Here is a 16,520-nt window from a genome sequence, read left to right as displayed (position 1 = left end):
TTAATTCCAAGTCTGAATTTTATTTAAATAATCACTAGTGGAAACAGTGGGCCAACTACTACCACTTCCTCATAACATCAGCTAACCAAGTCAGAGAAGGCAAGCACATCTGCAGCCAGCCTGCCAGTCAGTATGTGATGGGTGTGCACCTCTCACTGGAGGCGGCCTCGGCCCCGGCCAGCTGCTGGAGGAGCATCCACAGTGGAGCGAGGGTTCTTGATGGTCTCATCTACAGACACGATAAGGCATGCAGCTTCAGAGGCTGCTGTCAGGGCATTGATCCGCACCATGGCCGGCTCCCACACAAAGGCATCGAAGTTGTCAGCAATGTCCTCATTGTTGATGTCCACCCCATACCACATGCCCCCCTGAAAGAATAAGGAAAAGAGGAGAGGCAATATGGCACTGATCCTAAGTTTCTTACACACAGCTCCAGGCTCTCTCCCAGGACGCTGTTGTTTCCATGGCAGGCAATGTGGCCTTTGCCTGAAGAGGAGGCAGTTACCCAGTCACACTAGGTTTAGTTCCAGCCCATCACTGGGGTCAAGTATGTGCACTTGAGTAATAAGCACAACACACTCATGATCTAGCCCCACCCACCCAACCCCTGGATTCTGACGAGAAGAAGAACCCACCTGGGCATGCCGAGCCCGCAGCTTGTTGAGGATGTTTGTGGCATCAAAGCCAGCATTGTCACACAGCTGACGTGGGATAATCTCCAAGGCCTTGGCATATGCCCCAATCAACAGCTGCTGTTTTCCTGGAATAGTCCTTGAGTAATCCCGAAGGTACTTGGAGAGCTCCATTTCAATGGCTCCACCACCAGCCACCACTGAATCATTCTGCAGAAACCAGACCACCTCTCAATGCAAGCAGATCATGGTCCAGGCTCTAACCTGGGCCACCTGGTAGGTCCTCTGGCCCAGAAAATGGTGTTTCCTTCCTTACCCCAAATGAAGCCCTAAAACAGCCCAGACATGGTTCCCGTCTAACACACCCCAACTCCAACCTAGTAAACCATCAAGAAACATGCAATTTGAGGACAGTGACATAATCACTGGAATACCCAACTACATCAATTCCACACTTTGCTAACAAGAACTAGCCTTAACCTTTAAGACAACATAACCTATTTGAGACTAAAGCTGAGTTTTTCTATGATTTCTGGGGCCAAAGAGAGCCCACCACGCAGGTAAGGGATCACCATACAAATCCAGAGTCTGAACATGTAGGGAAATAGGGCTGTGTAGATAGGAGGCCAGTACCTTGATGGCCCTCCTGACAATCATGATGGCATCATGCAGGGACCGTTCTGTTTCCTCCATAAACTGCTCAGCGCCTCCACGGAGGATGAAGGTACAAGTCTTGGCCTTGGGGCAGCCAGTGAAGAGGTTATACCTATGCTCAAGATGAAATCGCACACATGTGAACTACTTCCTGCTGCCATCTTGCTGGATCTGTTCTCCCCACCAAGCCCTCTCGACACTTAGGAGCTGCTCTTCCATTTTCATTGAGGCTACCCAATCCCAACCTTAAAGGCATTTTCTTGGGAAGATCTGTGCTAACCTTGGGGGAATCAAGATTGTGGAATCAGACTTAAGACCCAACAGGCTCTTCTTCCCCCCCCCCCCCCAACATTCTTCATGCCCTCAAAGGTAACATCTCAAAAAAGGAACAACAGTACAAGCTGTGCCCAGAAGATGGCAAAAAGCCAGACCCACTCACCTCTCGCCTCCAATCTGGGTCTCTTCAAACACCTGGCAGTAGCCTAGCACATCTGCTGACAGAGCATTCACACTGGTCTGGATAGAGCCTCCACAGGCCTAAAGAGCAAAGAAGGCAAAATCATCTAGCAGCAAAGGCTCCCAATGAGGCTACTCAGCTCCCTGTCACCCAGTCTCCAAGCTAGTTCCCTTGCTGGACTCTGCCAAAGCAGCCCAGAGCCCTCTGTACTAGATAAATCTACCCTTTCCCCCCAACCTCCAGCAGACCCTTAAACACCTCTGAAAGCAGAAAACAAAACAGTTTAAGAAAGGAAAAACATCTGGCAGGAAGCCCACTCCCAATGAGATTGTCCAGTTAATCACAGTGCTACTGCTAGTTCTCGCATGAACAATATTCACTTCCTGACCTATTTGTGGTTGTTAGGCACAGAAACACTGGGAATGAAGGATTTCCTGGCAGAAAGAGTTAAAAAGACAGGGCCGAAATCCCCTTGGGGCCACAAAGGCCAAAGAGCAGCCTGTGAACATTTGGTTACCATCATGGTCCTCTTCAGATCCTCCTCAGGTACACGTCCAGCACAGAACATGTCCCTATCAGCAAAGTACTGAGTGGCCACATCCCCAATGGGGAGTTTGGACAAGATGACTTTGGCTCCAGAACGATGGATCTTCTCTAACTTGTCATATAGAATGTTCCATTCGGCATCAACAATTGCCTGATAATCCTGAAAAGACCCAGAAAATGATGAGGATACGTTGACATTTAGGGTAGGCTAAAATAAAGAATGCTGCTGTATCTGGTAATTAACAGAGGTAAATAGCTACTCTTTAGTCCAAACAAATGAGGCCCTTTTAAGATAATAGGAACCATGTAATAATTTCAAACACAAAAGCAGAAATTAACCCCAGGGCAGGGAGCTACACCATAGTTGGCACAGCCAAGGTGTGAAAAATAGTTCCCCATAGGAGTCCTAACCTGCACTGAGGTGCTGCACCATGGTCTTCCCAATGATAAGACCTCCTCCTCCCCACCAAAGGCCACCCTGTACTGGGTGAAATGGTGTTTCCAGCAGCAGCATTGATAACAGCAGTTACAGGAGTGCAGTGGGAGGAGGCTGACTAGGGGGAGCAAAATATCAGGCAAGATATATAGCTAGAAAGCCTCTGTCAATGCCGCCCCCAGGGCCAGAGCACAATATTTCAACAACTCTTCTGTATCCAAATTATGCTAGGCTGAGATCACTAGGGAAGAAGCATAGAGTGAGAAAAGCAGTGTGTCTGGTATTCAAATATTAATGCTTGGGGTAGGGGGAGGAAAAGGGGAATATAAGAAGCCTGAGAAGCAGTGCTAGACCTGAGACAGTCAAGACCTGAGGCCCTGGCCCAGAAAGGTACCCACTCCCACACCGCCTCAGGCTGGTAAGGCCTACCTCCACTGTGTGGACTCTGATTTCAGCATTATCTTTCTCAGCTTTCAGCTCAAGCTCAACATTTAAAAGGGCAATTGTGGGGTCATGGTACTTTTTGGGTTGCATTTCAAAGCCAGCGTAAGAGAAAGTCTTCTTGAATGCAACACCAGCCACCAGCTGAGACTCCTAGTTAGAAACAGACAGTTAGTTCAATGGTTTGGCACCAGCATAAAATAAAAAACAAGCTGGGCACAGAAGCACATGCCTTTAATCCCAATGGCTTAGAAGACTGAGGCAGGAGGATGGAAAGTTCAAAGCCAGCCTCAGTAACTTAGTGAGACCCTGTCTCTACACCTCTGGGTTTAATCCCTGGTACCCCCCCCCCCCACCACAAATCAGGTTTGTACTTTGCTGGGTTAGTACTTGTCCATTTCTGTAACCCTGAAAGAGTTAACCATTTCTTTATTTCACTGCCTTCTCATTAACAAAAATTTTGGAACAACCCATTTAAAAAAAACAAACAAACATATTTTTAGTTATCCTTTTAGTATGAGGGAAATCATTCAGTTTGCAGAGACAAACTGAATGCAGGACTGTTTTTTAAAGCACCTGCCAATGAATAACTCTATATTCACATACAGTGTCAGGAAAGGAGCCAGGCAGTTATGTTAGGGCAGGAGCTGAGCAATGCAGCCTTCGTCTACCCCCAATTCCCTACATGTGCATGCACGCACACACACTCACACAATCACAGTGTGTATGCTATAGTCTAGAAGGCAAAGACAAAAGATAATAAAAATCAGTTATCATTATGGCTCATCACATATTGATCCCTTCCAGACATGAGCTTCTACCACATTTTTCTTAACAGAACTTCCTGTGGGTTGGATTTAATAGCAGAACATAACAGAAAGCATGTTGCACTTCAGACTGACTTAGGCATTGAGACTTCGGTTCAAATCTCAATTCTCACGGAATGACCAAGTCTTTCCTCATTCCGTGAAAAAGGGTAATCAGTTCAATGATCTTTAGGTACTCTGCCCATATAAGTCTATAATACTATAGCCTATCAGTGAGTAGTATACACCTCCGATTCCTGCATCAAAACCATGGCCTCCCAAATCCATGGCCTCCAGTTCCTGCATCAAATCAAAGACCTCCTAAAGAGAGTGACAACTAAGCTGAATCATGATGGACAAACAGAAATTAGTCAAACAGAAAAAAGAAAGGAGTGTTTACAAGAGATGGGGGGCAGTGTTGTGGGACCAGGGAATGAATAGCCCTTTGAACTGCTGGAATGTAAAAGACAGGACAATTCCAGCCAGAGAGGAGTAGGGGGAGGTGGGCAAGGGCCAATTCAGGAGTACCTTATAAGCCCCATGAAAGCCTAGCTCTTAGGCTACAGGCAATGTGGATCCAGAAGGCTTTACTCAGAGTAGTAAAGCAGGGAATTCCACCCTGTAACATGAAGAATGATTTAGGGGATGCAAGACTGGAGAAGGGTGACAATGGTCCTAATAAAAGTGACGGATAAAAAGAAATAATTAGTAAATTAGTAGGTAAACAGTGGTTGACAGGGAGTGGGAAGTCAGTAAAGTTGTCAAGGATGCCCCTAGATTTTTAGTGTAACAGAATAAACCAACTATGACAAGGATTATACAAAATACTACTGGTTTATAGAACTGGACAATGTAATTAACAGATACAGGAACATGAGGCTCAGGGGTGAAATGAGGATGAAAGATATAAATCAGAAGGTTCTCTATTAACCCTAAGTAAAGAAGCACTACCTGAATTCTGAGTTAGGTTTTATGTATAAGAGTTTACAAGGCCAGGCGCAGTGGCACATGCCTGAAATCCCAACAATTTGGGAGGCTGACACAGGAAGATCTTAAGTTCAAAGGCAGTGTAAGCAACTTAGGCTTTAAGCAACTTAGCAAAACCCTACCTCCCCAAAACAAAAAGGGCTGTCAATGTGGCTTAGTGATTAAGTGCCCCTGGGTTCAATCCCTAGTATCAAAAAGAAAAAAATCACCAAGGAATAATAATAAGCATGGCAGCCCAGAGATTAAAAAGGTAAAAAGTAACATGGAGCCACTAACATCAAAGAACATTTCCCCAGACAAATAATATTGTATTAAAAAAAAAAAAAGTTACAATTATGCTAATACAGTAGGCATCAGCCACATGGTGTCTTTTAAAATAAACTAGATTTAAAATTTATCTTTCCAGGTATGGTGGTCCACGTCTGTAACCCCAGCAACTTGGGAGGCTGAGGCAAGAGGACCACAAGTTCAGGGTTAGCCTGAGCAACTCAACAAGATCTTGTCTCAAAATAAAAAATAAAAAAGGCTGGGAATGTAGCTCAGTGAAGGAGTGTACCTGACCATACATACAAAAGTAAGTTACAGTACACTATTATAAGCAATCATCTGTGTTTTAAAAAACAGTATTTACAAATGTGCTTATATTTGCATATGTAATTCTAGGACACAGCACACACACACACACAAAAAAAAAAACTGGTAACAGTGCCTGTATATGGGTCAGGGGTGGTATATGGAACATGCACTTAGGGTCATAGATAATATCTGAATTAGTCCTACCATACCCCGAACAATGATGGAAACCAAGATTCTGAAAATCAATTATTCCAGTTTTCCATTCTGCTCACAAAGCTCTGCAGAGGTTATAAAATTTATCTATATCCTGTAGTGGCAGTATGGAAGTACAGTCCAAGTCTGACTTCTGGTCCAATAAGCGTTCTCTCTCCATCTGTACTGTGTACCCCACTCCCACGTGAAACTGTCAGAGGAGCCAAGGTGAAAGCAGGAGCCGTCTACAGAGGCCACAGCAGGCTTACCTCTAGGGCTCCACCCTGTACCTTCTTGATTCCAATCATTTTAAGCTGCAGCAAATCATCAAGCATCATCACAGCATCAACCACCATCTTAGCAAAGAAGGATTTCTGCTGAGAGATCAGCTTGGAGCTCAGAGCCGTCATGGCACACTTTTCTAGCAGCTTCCTCTGCTCCCTGGGACACAAAGGCAGAATCTGTATCAGGTCTTGAAAACTTAATCCTTCTTACCCGATTCTACTGTGATGTGGAGGTAGTTCCCTTCCAGCCTTTAGTCTCAGCCCTCTTCAATTTCACCTTCAGTATCATTAGGACAGATGATCAGTGACAGAGGGCAGCTGTAGTCAAAGACCTCCCATGTGAAAACTTTTAAACTACGATCTATAGCTTCTTTTTTTGCCGTGCTGGCTGGGGCACAGCCAAGGTTCTAACAAGGGCCAAAGTGCCTCAGGCCCATATAGGGATTTACCAAGTGCTTCCCTGCATCCAATTTGGCGACAGGAAGTCAAGGTTATAACAAAGCCCACTGCAAACTTACACTTTATCTTGCTTCTTCACAGTCACAGCAATCTCTTTGATCTTGTTAACTGCCTGCCAAGAACAGAAGTTGAGTGAGTTTCTTATGTTACAGACAAACTGGTAAAGTGGACAATTTCTTGTTAGTGCCTTGTCTGTTTACTCAAAACCTTAAGCATTTCTACTCCACAGCTCAAACAAAATTCCTAGGTCCTATAACTGCCTATGAATATGTAAAACTCTGTAAGTTTAGAAAATTCTGAAAGTGTAGAGTAAGTAGAAGAATCATCAGGGTACTCCCAGGATTCAGCTCTGGATCAGGTAATATATTTAAAACAAGTAAGTGAAGGGTTAGGGATGCAGCTCAGTTGTAGAACACTTGCCTAGTATGTCCAAAGCTTTGGGTTTGATCATCAGCACCACAAAACAAAACAAAAGAACACAACTGAATGAAAACAAGTCATGACACTAGATTAGGACAAAACCTCTGGCTTACTAAAAACACCTCTGACTTCTAGCACTTTATTAGTTGTAGCCCTAAGTAACTTAGTGAAACCCTGTCTCGTAATAAAAAATAAAAAAGGGATAGAGATGTGGCTCATTGGTCAAGCACCCCTGAGCTCAATCCCCAACCCCCCAAATACAATGTGTATACATACATATATATATATTTTTTTTACGCATGTGTATAGATACGTGTGTATATGTACTTTATCTTTGCCAAAGCACTCCTCATATATAATCTCATTTTAATGTCACCACCAAACCTTCTCCCCTTGCTGATGACAGCAAAGGAAGAAAGTAAAGCCTAGCAAGATTAAGTATCTTGTCCTAGGTCACAAAATAGCTAGGTCTTAAGATGAGCTAGAAGTACTTGATAGAAATAAGGTTGGGGATGTAGCTCAGTGGTAGCGTGCTCACCTATCATAGCAAGACCAAAAAAAAAAGGCTGTCACTTACTGAGACTATATCTATATCATAATCTACCAGGCTGACTCCAACCAGAGGTTTAATCTATCTCATCAAACAGCTACTGAATAGAAGTTCCTAGAAAGAAGTCAGGAAATGCCCAAATAACCCTATTCTTGCAGTCACTCCACATGCCAGTTAAATTATTATCCTAAGAGGAATGTGAAGATGCCCAAGTACAAGGTCAGGTGAACCAGTGATCCCGTACCAACTGAGTGGCCGTTCGGAAAGCTCGGATGATGATCTGGGGGTGCAAACCTTCCTCCACATATGGTTTCACTTGCTTCAGAAACTCTGCAGCCAGCAGGGTCACTGAAGTGGTACCATCACCAACCTGGAAAAGAATGACAGGAAACACATTCTTTGATGTTCAGGAAGCACCTTGAAACTCCATTTTCAGGCAACCTACCCGTTTAAACTGGACATTATTTAAATAGGTGTCAAGCTTTTTTTCTGTAAACACAGGTTTTTGCAACAAAAAGAACATGATAGTAGTCCTAACTACTTATCAATTGGTTCTGGACTACAAAAATTAATTCCCAGATAACCCCATTCTCCAAAGAGGGTTGATTTAGGTAATCAATTTTCTCAGTGGGGCTGGAGTCGTGGTTCAGTGGTGGAGCACTTGCCTAGCATGTGTGAGGCACTGGGTTTGATCCTTAGCACCACATAAAAAATAAAAAAATAAAATAAAGGTATTGTGTTCATCCACAACTAAAAAAATTATATAAAAAATTTTTCTCAGTATATGAAATCACATACATGAATTAACTGAAAACATATTAACTGTAGTCAAGACATTGTGATAGTCCCTTTCTGGACAGAAAGGCATAATTTCCTTGTAGATAATCCAATATTCACTTTTAACTTTAAACCATACTGTTTTATAAGCTACTGGGTTCTAACAAACCTTTACACTTCAGGACATATCTGTAATATACATATTCCACAGTATTCTAAAACATAAACCCATCTCTTTCAGTGTTTATCATCAAGACTCCAGTGTTAGAACTGATTTAGGAAAGACAGGATAATGCTACAGAACTGTATACTTAAAATGGCTAAAAGGATAAATCTTGTTATATTTTACTATCGTTAAAAAAGGTACACCAAGGGCTGGAGATATAGCTCAGTTGGTAGAGTACTTGCCTTGCATGCACAAGGTTCCGGGTTCAATCCCCAGTGACACACACACACACACACAGGCACACCAGAAAGAGTTTCCAGCCCCATTTTGTAGGTAACTAAAAGATGAGAAGTGAAACTATTTACTTAGTAATTCACGTGATAACAGTACATGGGCCTGCTCCTAAGAGCTTAGACTTAGTCTTTAGGATCTCATACCTAAAGATCATTGCCATTGACAATGTGTTAACAGATATGAAAGCTACATGCAATAGAATAGTATGAATTTTTTTTTTCTTCTTCCTTTGGTACTGTGGACTGAACCCAAAGATGCTTAATCACTAAGCCATATCCCGGTCCTTTTTTATATTTTATTCATACACAGGGTCTCACTGAGATGCTTAGGGCCTTGCTAAACTGCAGAGGCTGGCTTTGAACTCACAATCCTCCTGTCTCAGCCTCCCAAACCACTGAGATTATAGACATGCACCACCCCGCTCCTGGATAGAATAGTATAAATTCTTTTTTTAGTTATAGATGGCCACAATACCTTTATTTATTTTATTTTTTTTTATGTGATGCTGAGGATCAAATCCAGTGCCTCACACATGCTAGGTGGGTGCTTTGCCACTGAGCCACAACCCCAGCCCTAGTATAAATTCTCAAAAGATTATTTTTGTAAGCATATATTATAAAAGTATAATTTTAGACATAAAACTAAAAAATTATAAGAGATAAAAGGAAGGTAGCAAGCAGGTATGAGTTTCAATCTCCACTTAAAAACATATGATTAATTTTCCTACCTCAGCATCTTGGGACTTGGCAATGTCCACTAAAGTCTTTGCTGCAGGATGGACAACATCAAGCAGTTTCAGAATAGTGGCCCCATCATTAGAAATCGTTGCTTTGCCTTAAGAGAAACAAACAAAAACTTAAAGCCCCTTTCCTAAATTCTGTCTTCTATTTGGACCTGGGGTCCATGTACACTTTTTCTTGGGATAAGGAAGAGGGGATCACAGTAGGGATTAAGGGAAAGATATCAATATCACCTTTTTATGTAATTAGCTCTGTGCACAAATTTTTATAGACCACAGGTTCCCAATTTTCTTTCAATAGCAATCAATACAGATCAATTTGATGTAGAAAAATATTTTAAATGAGAAGATACACAGTGGATATCCTAGTATTTTGCATGTCAATTAACACACTAAAACATAAAGAGAATTTTCTCCTTGTCTTGACATGATACAGTGGAAGTGATCACTGAGAACTCCATTGATTTTATTTCAGTTTTCTAGGTCACGTCTTCCTACAAGGCAATGGCTTTTGAGACCAGGTTCTCCCATATATTCCTACAAGTGTTCAAAAATCAGGACAATGTATGAAATGGAACTGCTTTAATCTGAGCAATCCCTTAGAGATCTTATAAGCAGTGGGATTTTTGGTGCAAACCTGTACTAGTCCAAATACCACCCAAGCCCCTCCTCTCCTGCAAAATAGGCCTTGAGGAACCCAGTAGACTTACCTCGGCCATCCACAATAAGTTTGTCCATGCCACGAGGCCCCAAGGTAGTTCTTACAGCCTCGGCGATCACCTGGCAGGCACTAATATTGCTCACAAGCTGAGGGATGCCTTGGGAGCTATCAGTACCCTCTTTCAACAGGATAACTGGTGTGGGCTAGGAAAGAAAGAACAATTACCTGCTTTTAATAATCGTTTATTATAACGAAACTCAAGAGGGGAGGGGACAGGAAAAATGCTCCCAACTCCTTCATACAATTATCTGAAGGCCTTTCTAAACCACATTCCCCAACCATCTACCTCCAGAGGCATTGTCAGGCATGCAAGGCAGGAAAATGGTTTGAGGAGCACTGACCTAGACTAGAAGAACAAATCACATGTTCTAAAGTGCCCAGTTGAATGAGCATGGCCTTTTCAACTTTTGGCCTTATTATTTCTTGTGCTAAGGATTAGATCACAGAACAAGAAGAAGAAGGAGGCCCTGGTCAGGATTCAACCCCAAAGCAAAACATCTACTGGTCTGTTACAGCTCAATATTAAAGAAACAGATGGGGCACCTGTGCAGTATGCAAGGCACAGACAGCTTGAGGTGTATCCTAGAGAGGCACAGGGCTTTACCAGCTGGAGTGAGTGTAGAAGACAGAGAAACAGCACCTTTGTCTTGCTTCATAAAATGACAACACATCTAATTCACATAGCAATGTTTCCATCTTATGCTGGCTCCATAAAGCTTCCATGTGACTAATTTCCAAGAAGGTGCCCCAGAAGTTTATTTCTTCCTTTGTCACACTGGACTCAAAAGGGCCACTATCCCTTTAGGGGCTTCATTTGAAGATCTGCTTCAGAAACTCTGGGAAGACAGAGAGCCTGGTCTTCCCCCCAACCCCTAATAGACACACCAGTACCAGGGATTGAATCTAAGGGGATCTCTACCTTTGAGGTACATCCCAAGCCCTTTATTATTTTATATTGAGACAGAGTCTGGCTAAGTTGCTGAAGCTGGCCTTGAACTTGCGATCCTCCTGCCACAGCCTCTTGAGTTGCTGGGATTACAGGTGTGTACCATCATGCCTGACATACTGCTTTTTCTAATTTTTAAAAAGTTTATTTTATTGGTTCTTTTTAGTTATCTATAACAGTATAATCCATTTTGATAAAATTATACAAGCACAGAATATATCTTACCATACCACTTTTTCTTAAAGGGACTACTTAGATCTTTTATCCAGTGGCAAGTAGCACAGACAATGGCTAGCAAACCAGAGTTTGCATCCAAGCCCAAGCCTTTAGAGATGAGTTGTGAATCAGATCTAGTATTCTGGGTGTTGGGCCAATTTTTCAAGTGAATCAGAACTATTTCAACACGTTTTACTGTCTATTATACTTATCAACAAGCTATGATTTTAATTTCTTTCTTTTCTTTTCCCCCTGTAGTACCGAGTATTGAACCCAGGATGCTCTACCACTGACCTACATCCCCAGCCCTCTGTATTTAAGACAAGGTCTCACTAAGTTGCTGAGGCTGGATTCAACCTTGCCATCTCCTGCCTCAGCCTCCTTAGTCTTATATTTATTTCTTACTGTAACATGAAATAAAATGTTTACAGGCCATCCACCCCTAGGGTGCTAACCCTACCTCAGGTACTGAGCAAGGGAAGGAAAAAAAAAAGTATAGGTTGCCTCAGCCTTACAATAAGGAGTAAAGAATTCATATTCCAGAAACAGTCTAGCGATCCATGAGCCTGGTTCCATATGAACTAGGCAATTCTTTAAAATGCTCAACTTCTTGGCTCAGCGGGAATGAACAATAGAAAGACTAAAATAAAGACGAACAGGTAGGCAGGAAGCAGATCTCACACACCTGAGGCTAGCTATGGCAAGAAGTTCAGATGTTATTCCTACAGAAAAGGCAAGCCCAGAAAAAATTTTTAGCAGTGGATTGGTGTCACAAAGTGGGGATGGGCCATAATCCCAGTGACTTTTATCTTAAAATTAAAAAGGGCTCTATTGTAGCACAATGCTGACTACCCCAAACTCAATTCTCAGTACCACAAAACAAAACAAAAACCACCACAGAAAACAGATAAAAGGCAAGATATAATATGTAAATGTATAAAAGGGATGGAAAGACGTCCAACAGACTCTAAGGAATAAGAATGGGAGTATTTGGGGGCTAGGTTTATAGCTCAGTGGCAGAGTTCTGGCCTCACACCTGAGGCACTGGGTTCAATTCTCAGCACGACACAAATAAATAAATAAATGTCTTGTGTTCATCTACTATATATATATATATATATGTCAAATAAGCACACATTACAGGTGTGGGTACACATGCAAGATACAGCCCACGAACTGGTACATGCTAGGCAAGTGCTTTACCACTAAAAACACCCTCCAGTCCTCCCTGACAAGCATTTTGCTTGTCAGAAAACCCCCTGTATCTGGGACCTGGGATGAGGATATAGGGAAAAACTCCTTCCTTTTCCTGGAGTGGCCCAGGTCTGGCAGCAAGAACGGCTTCTCTATACTCCCAGTCCTTCAGCAGACCTAGTCCCTGGCACCTTCTGAAATGAGCAGATGTGTCTTCTGTAAGGTACCACCTTCTCCCAGTCCTGGTAAGTCATTCCTTAGGAATGCCTAAAGTTTTCTCTGGTTCACCCCAGCCTTGGAATCTTCTGCTTTAAATTAAAACCAACCTAAGTCAAATCCATTTTAGCACCTTCAATGGGTTCTTTGTCTCTTTGACAGGCTACTTTATCTGATGCTTTTATAGATGTTTTCTCAACTCCACATCCAACTTGTACCCTTATCTACAAGGGTCACTCTACCATTTTCTACCAAAACCACTTTCCTACCACGAGACCAAATTCCTAAGAGCCTCAATTCTTCCACGAATTTTCTCTAGAGCAGTAAATGGGACAATTGGAAGAGGGGAATCTCCTTTCTCTTCATTCCCCCTTGCTCACAACTTATATATCACCATGTATCTTAAATAAGTATGAGTTTCCCAAAGGTAAGGAACACAGTATCCTAACCTTGCAGGGCCAAGATCTGGCCACAGATGAAACAATATGCATCAGCTTTTCAAGCTGAAAATTCAACTGTTATGTGAACGTGCTTGATGTAAGATAGCAATGGCTTCTTAACTTTTTTTGGGAAATAAACTGGCACTAAATTTACTGAGAATTCTTAAGTACAAAGCAAGGATCAAGAAGAAGCTCATCACAGATTCCAAGTTACCTATCCTTGTAGGCCATACAGAAATAGTAGGCTGAGGAGAAGAGATCCTAAAGGGAGGGAAGGGTGGCAGAATTGGAGTGAGCCAAGCCAGGCCAAGCAGGGTGGGTCATTTTCTATCAGTTCCCCAGCAGCAGACTCTGCTATGGAGAGCATAAGTTACTTTCAATATCACTCATTTTTAAATTTTTTTTTTTGTAGTTGTAGATGGACAGCATGTCTTTGTTTATTTTTATATGGTGCTGAGGATTGAACCCAGTGCCTCACATGTGGAAAGCAAGCGCTCTGCCACTGAGCTACAGTCCAGCTCCTCAATGTCAAGTATTTTTATTCCTCCAGTACTCTTGACAAGGGAATCATGAAAGGCTGGAATTTCAGCTTAATGATCTTCCTCTTCATCCTCCTTAAAAATGTTTATTAAACATTAAGCTTGATGTTCTATAAAACAAAGCACGCAGAGCTCAATACCACAAAGGCAGGGACATACACTCTGTTCAAACTGTCTCAAAGTCACAGAACTGAGGTTTCAGGAGCTGAGCTTGGTGGCACACACCTGAATCCCAACTACTCAGGAGGCTAAGGCAGAAGGACCTCCAGTTTGAGGTCAGCCTGGGCAACTCAGTGAATGCTGTCTCAAAAATAACAAAGCCAAAGCGGGAGAGGGGTTAAAGCTTCAGGGGACTCTTTTACCTCTCTTTCCATCACAGGCTTCTAGAACACCAGAGACAAATTTTATGCCAGCATAGAGGACTCCTGGTGGTAGAAGTTTCACATTCCCAAGGGAGGTGAGACATCCAAGAAGTAAACAGTCAATCTGACACAGCAGAAAGAATCAATTCAAGTGAAACTCAAATGCAGTGGTTTGTAGCCCTTTAGTAAGGGGTTTTATCACAGCACAGGAGGACTGTGGTTCTGATCATCAGTTCTTTAAAAGCCAACCAAAGCTCTCATAGAAACTTTGGCAGCAGGAAGTAATATAGGGAGGAAAGGAAGTAACTGCTTAGTTAACATCTGCTAAGTGTTTACTACACGCCAGGCACTTTACATGTTTTATTTCATTTAATTCTATGCACCAATACTCTATTGCTATTCCCTCTAAGAGACTAAGAGCCAGAAATTAAATATACTCAAAATCATACAGCTGAACCGTGGCAGAGCTAAGTTATACACATAGGACTCTAATGTAGTTCCAGGGACCTTATTTTCAAACATTGCACTATGTGTGCTATCTCTACAAAGAGCAAGACATCTTCAAGAACAAATAATGAAGAAATTTTAAAATTAATAAAGAGAATAGTAATGATGAAGACTGGAAAATGAATGAGCCAAGGAAGGATACAGGTATTGCCATCACCTGCTCAGAAGCTAAGTTAGCCCTCTCAAAAGCAACCTAGACTATACCACTATACCACCAAAGCTTCAGACACAGGGAAGGTATCTGAAACTCTGAGAGGGAGAAATGGGGAGCCGTGTTGCAGAGCTACAAGGAAACCTTTGGGACACTCCAACATTCATAACGCAGCAATGTGCGCAAGCGCGGGCACACACACCCACTTCTAAGAAAACTAGACACAGAGTTTGGTCGACAACTAGAAAATCTTGTCTAATGTCACCGGAAACAGAGTGCAGGTCGTCCCACCTCCGCTACTGTATCCCCCTCTGCCTTGCCCATTTTCCTAGCTGAAAGGCTGCATCCCCAGTAATCCTCTGGGCCTGGTACATTCAGTAAGCATTAATATGTACCAATCTGGTGACTGCGCGAGTAAATGAATGAATTTAAGTATGAGTGGAGTAATATGTTTTCATATATGCAATAGCCGAAGAGCTGCGGGTCGCTGGGCGCGCCCAACAAAAGATTCCCAATGCTGCCTCTGTCCGTTCTAAAAACACACTCTTTCAATCCAGCAATCTCCCAGGGCAGCCCGGGCTTTCAAGCCTAGTTGCGGGCCGCGTATGCACGCCCGACCCACACTCGTTTCACACAGGTCCCTACTGTGGGGAGCCTCGAGAAGGGGTTCCCAACGTGGCTTCGCGGTCCCGAAGCACCCTGGTCCCCGACCCTAGTCCCCCTAGTCCCCGACCCTACCAGAACCCTGAGCCCCACAGAACGCAAGCCAACCGCTCCTGCTCCATGCCCGAATCGACTCAGGCCGCGGCCAGCCGGAGTCGCCCACAGGCAAGAAGCCAAGACGAGGTCCGAGGCAAGAGTCTGGAAAAGATCCCACAAGGCTGCCCCGGCTGAGCGGCGACAGCCACCGACCAGATGGCAGCGGATGGCGATGGATGCGCGAGACACCACTCACCATCATTTTGGAAGCTTGTTCAGTGGCCCGCTAGTCCTCTGTTCTCGCTGTTGGGCCGCCCAGCAAGCCCACAATGCCCTGCGCCGAAGAAGTCCCCAGAAGCTTAGCCAAGCCGTTGAGCCGGTAGAGGAAGAGGATGGGCCACTTCCGCCACTCTATGGTTTGCTACCACCGAGTCGGTGTGGCTAGAAGTTCCTGAGGCTGAGTCTCTGGGTCGCTGGAGTTAGAGGCGTTACTTCAGGGGTCGCTGGACTTCGAAAATGCTTCTTTTCGAGGATGTAAGATCCTTGATAGACCTGTGTCACCCACTAACATTGGTTTCACTCCCCTCCGTTCCCGGACGCCAGGACAAGGAATGAAATAAACTCAAGCATCTATTGAACGCCGACTGTGTGTGCTAATGTGAAAGATCACGTATCGCGTTGACACTATTATTGTGCCCACTTTACAGACGAGGACAGGTCGAGAAAAGCGTCCACAATCACAAATGCACAGCAAGTGGGAGCGAAGCGGGCACAAGAAACTAGCCTCAATGTCCGGAGTCTGGCTCCGCGCTGGCCAGGGCCTCCTGGCGGGTGGGATGCGTCAAGTCGCGGCTCCAACTGTTATCGACAGTGAGCCCGCAAGCGATGGTGTAACTGCGCGAAGGACTAGCTAGACAATTGCTTTCCCGAGAAGGGGAGGAGGAGGAGGAAAACACAGATGGGGAAAGGCAAATCGTGGAGCGAAGCATCAATGGAGAGGGTCCGGCCGAGACCACAAGAGCCTACGGCCAGAACTTTCAGCAACTGAAGAGATCCTTGCGAGCCACCCACCAGTTCCCCATCCTCCTCGCCCCGCCTACTGCCAGCAGGGTA

General features: G+C 43.7%; 1 protein-coding gene across 1 annotated transcript; it reads right to left on the bottom strand.

The window, feature by feature from the left end:
* On the bottom strand, window positions 1-16,464 carry Cct7 (chaperonin containing TCP1 subunit 7). Its single transcript, XM_027934313.2, has 12 exons — window positions 15,664-16,464; window positions 10,127-10,280; window positions 9,405-9,511; window positions 7,685-7,810; window positions 6,530-6,582; window positions 5,997-6,168; window positions 3,155-3,319; window positions 2,261-2,449; window positions 1,726-1,823; window positions 1,266-1,398; window positions 636-842; window positions 1-368 (listed from the first exon to the last, which is right to left on the bottom strand). The coding sequence occupies exons 1-12, from the start codon at window positions 15,667-15,669 to the stop codon at window positions 153-155; spliced, it is 1,626 nt and encodes a 541-aa protein (XP_027790114.1). The 5' UTR covers window positions 15,670-16,464; the 3' UTR covers window positions 1-152.
* Window positions 16,465-16,520: the final 56 nt, after the last annotated feature.

Source organism: Marmota flaviventris, chromosome 14 (assembly GCF_047511675.1).
Source record: "Marmota flaviventris isolate mMarFla1 chromosome 14, mMarFla1.hap1, whole genome shotgun sequence".
In the NCBI taxonomy this organism is placed as follows: Eukaryota; Metazoa; Chordata; class Mammalia; order Rodentia; family Sciuridae; genus Marmota; species Marmota flaviventris.
The sequence above is the reverse complement of the archived record's forward strand: the minus strand, read 5'-3'. Positions and strand labels throughout refer to the sequence as shown.

Coding starts and splice junctions, on each gene's coding strand:
- Cct7 (XM_027934313.2), bottom strand. Junction 9,512..10,126: donor ACTTATTGTGGATGGCCGAG/GTAAGTCTACTG, acceptor GTTTCTCTTAAG/GCAAAGCAACGATTTCTAAT. Junction 3,320..5,996: donor TACAGGGTGGAGCCCTAGAG/GTAAGCCTGCTG, acceptor GTTTCTAACTAG/GAGTCTCAGCTGGTGGCTGG.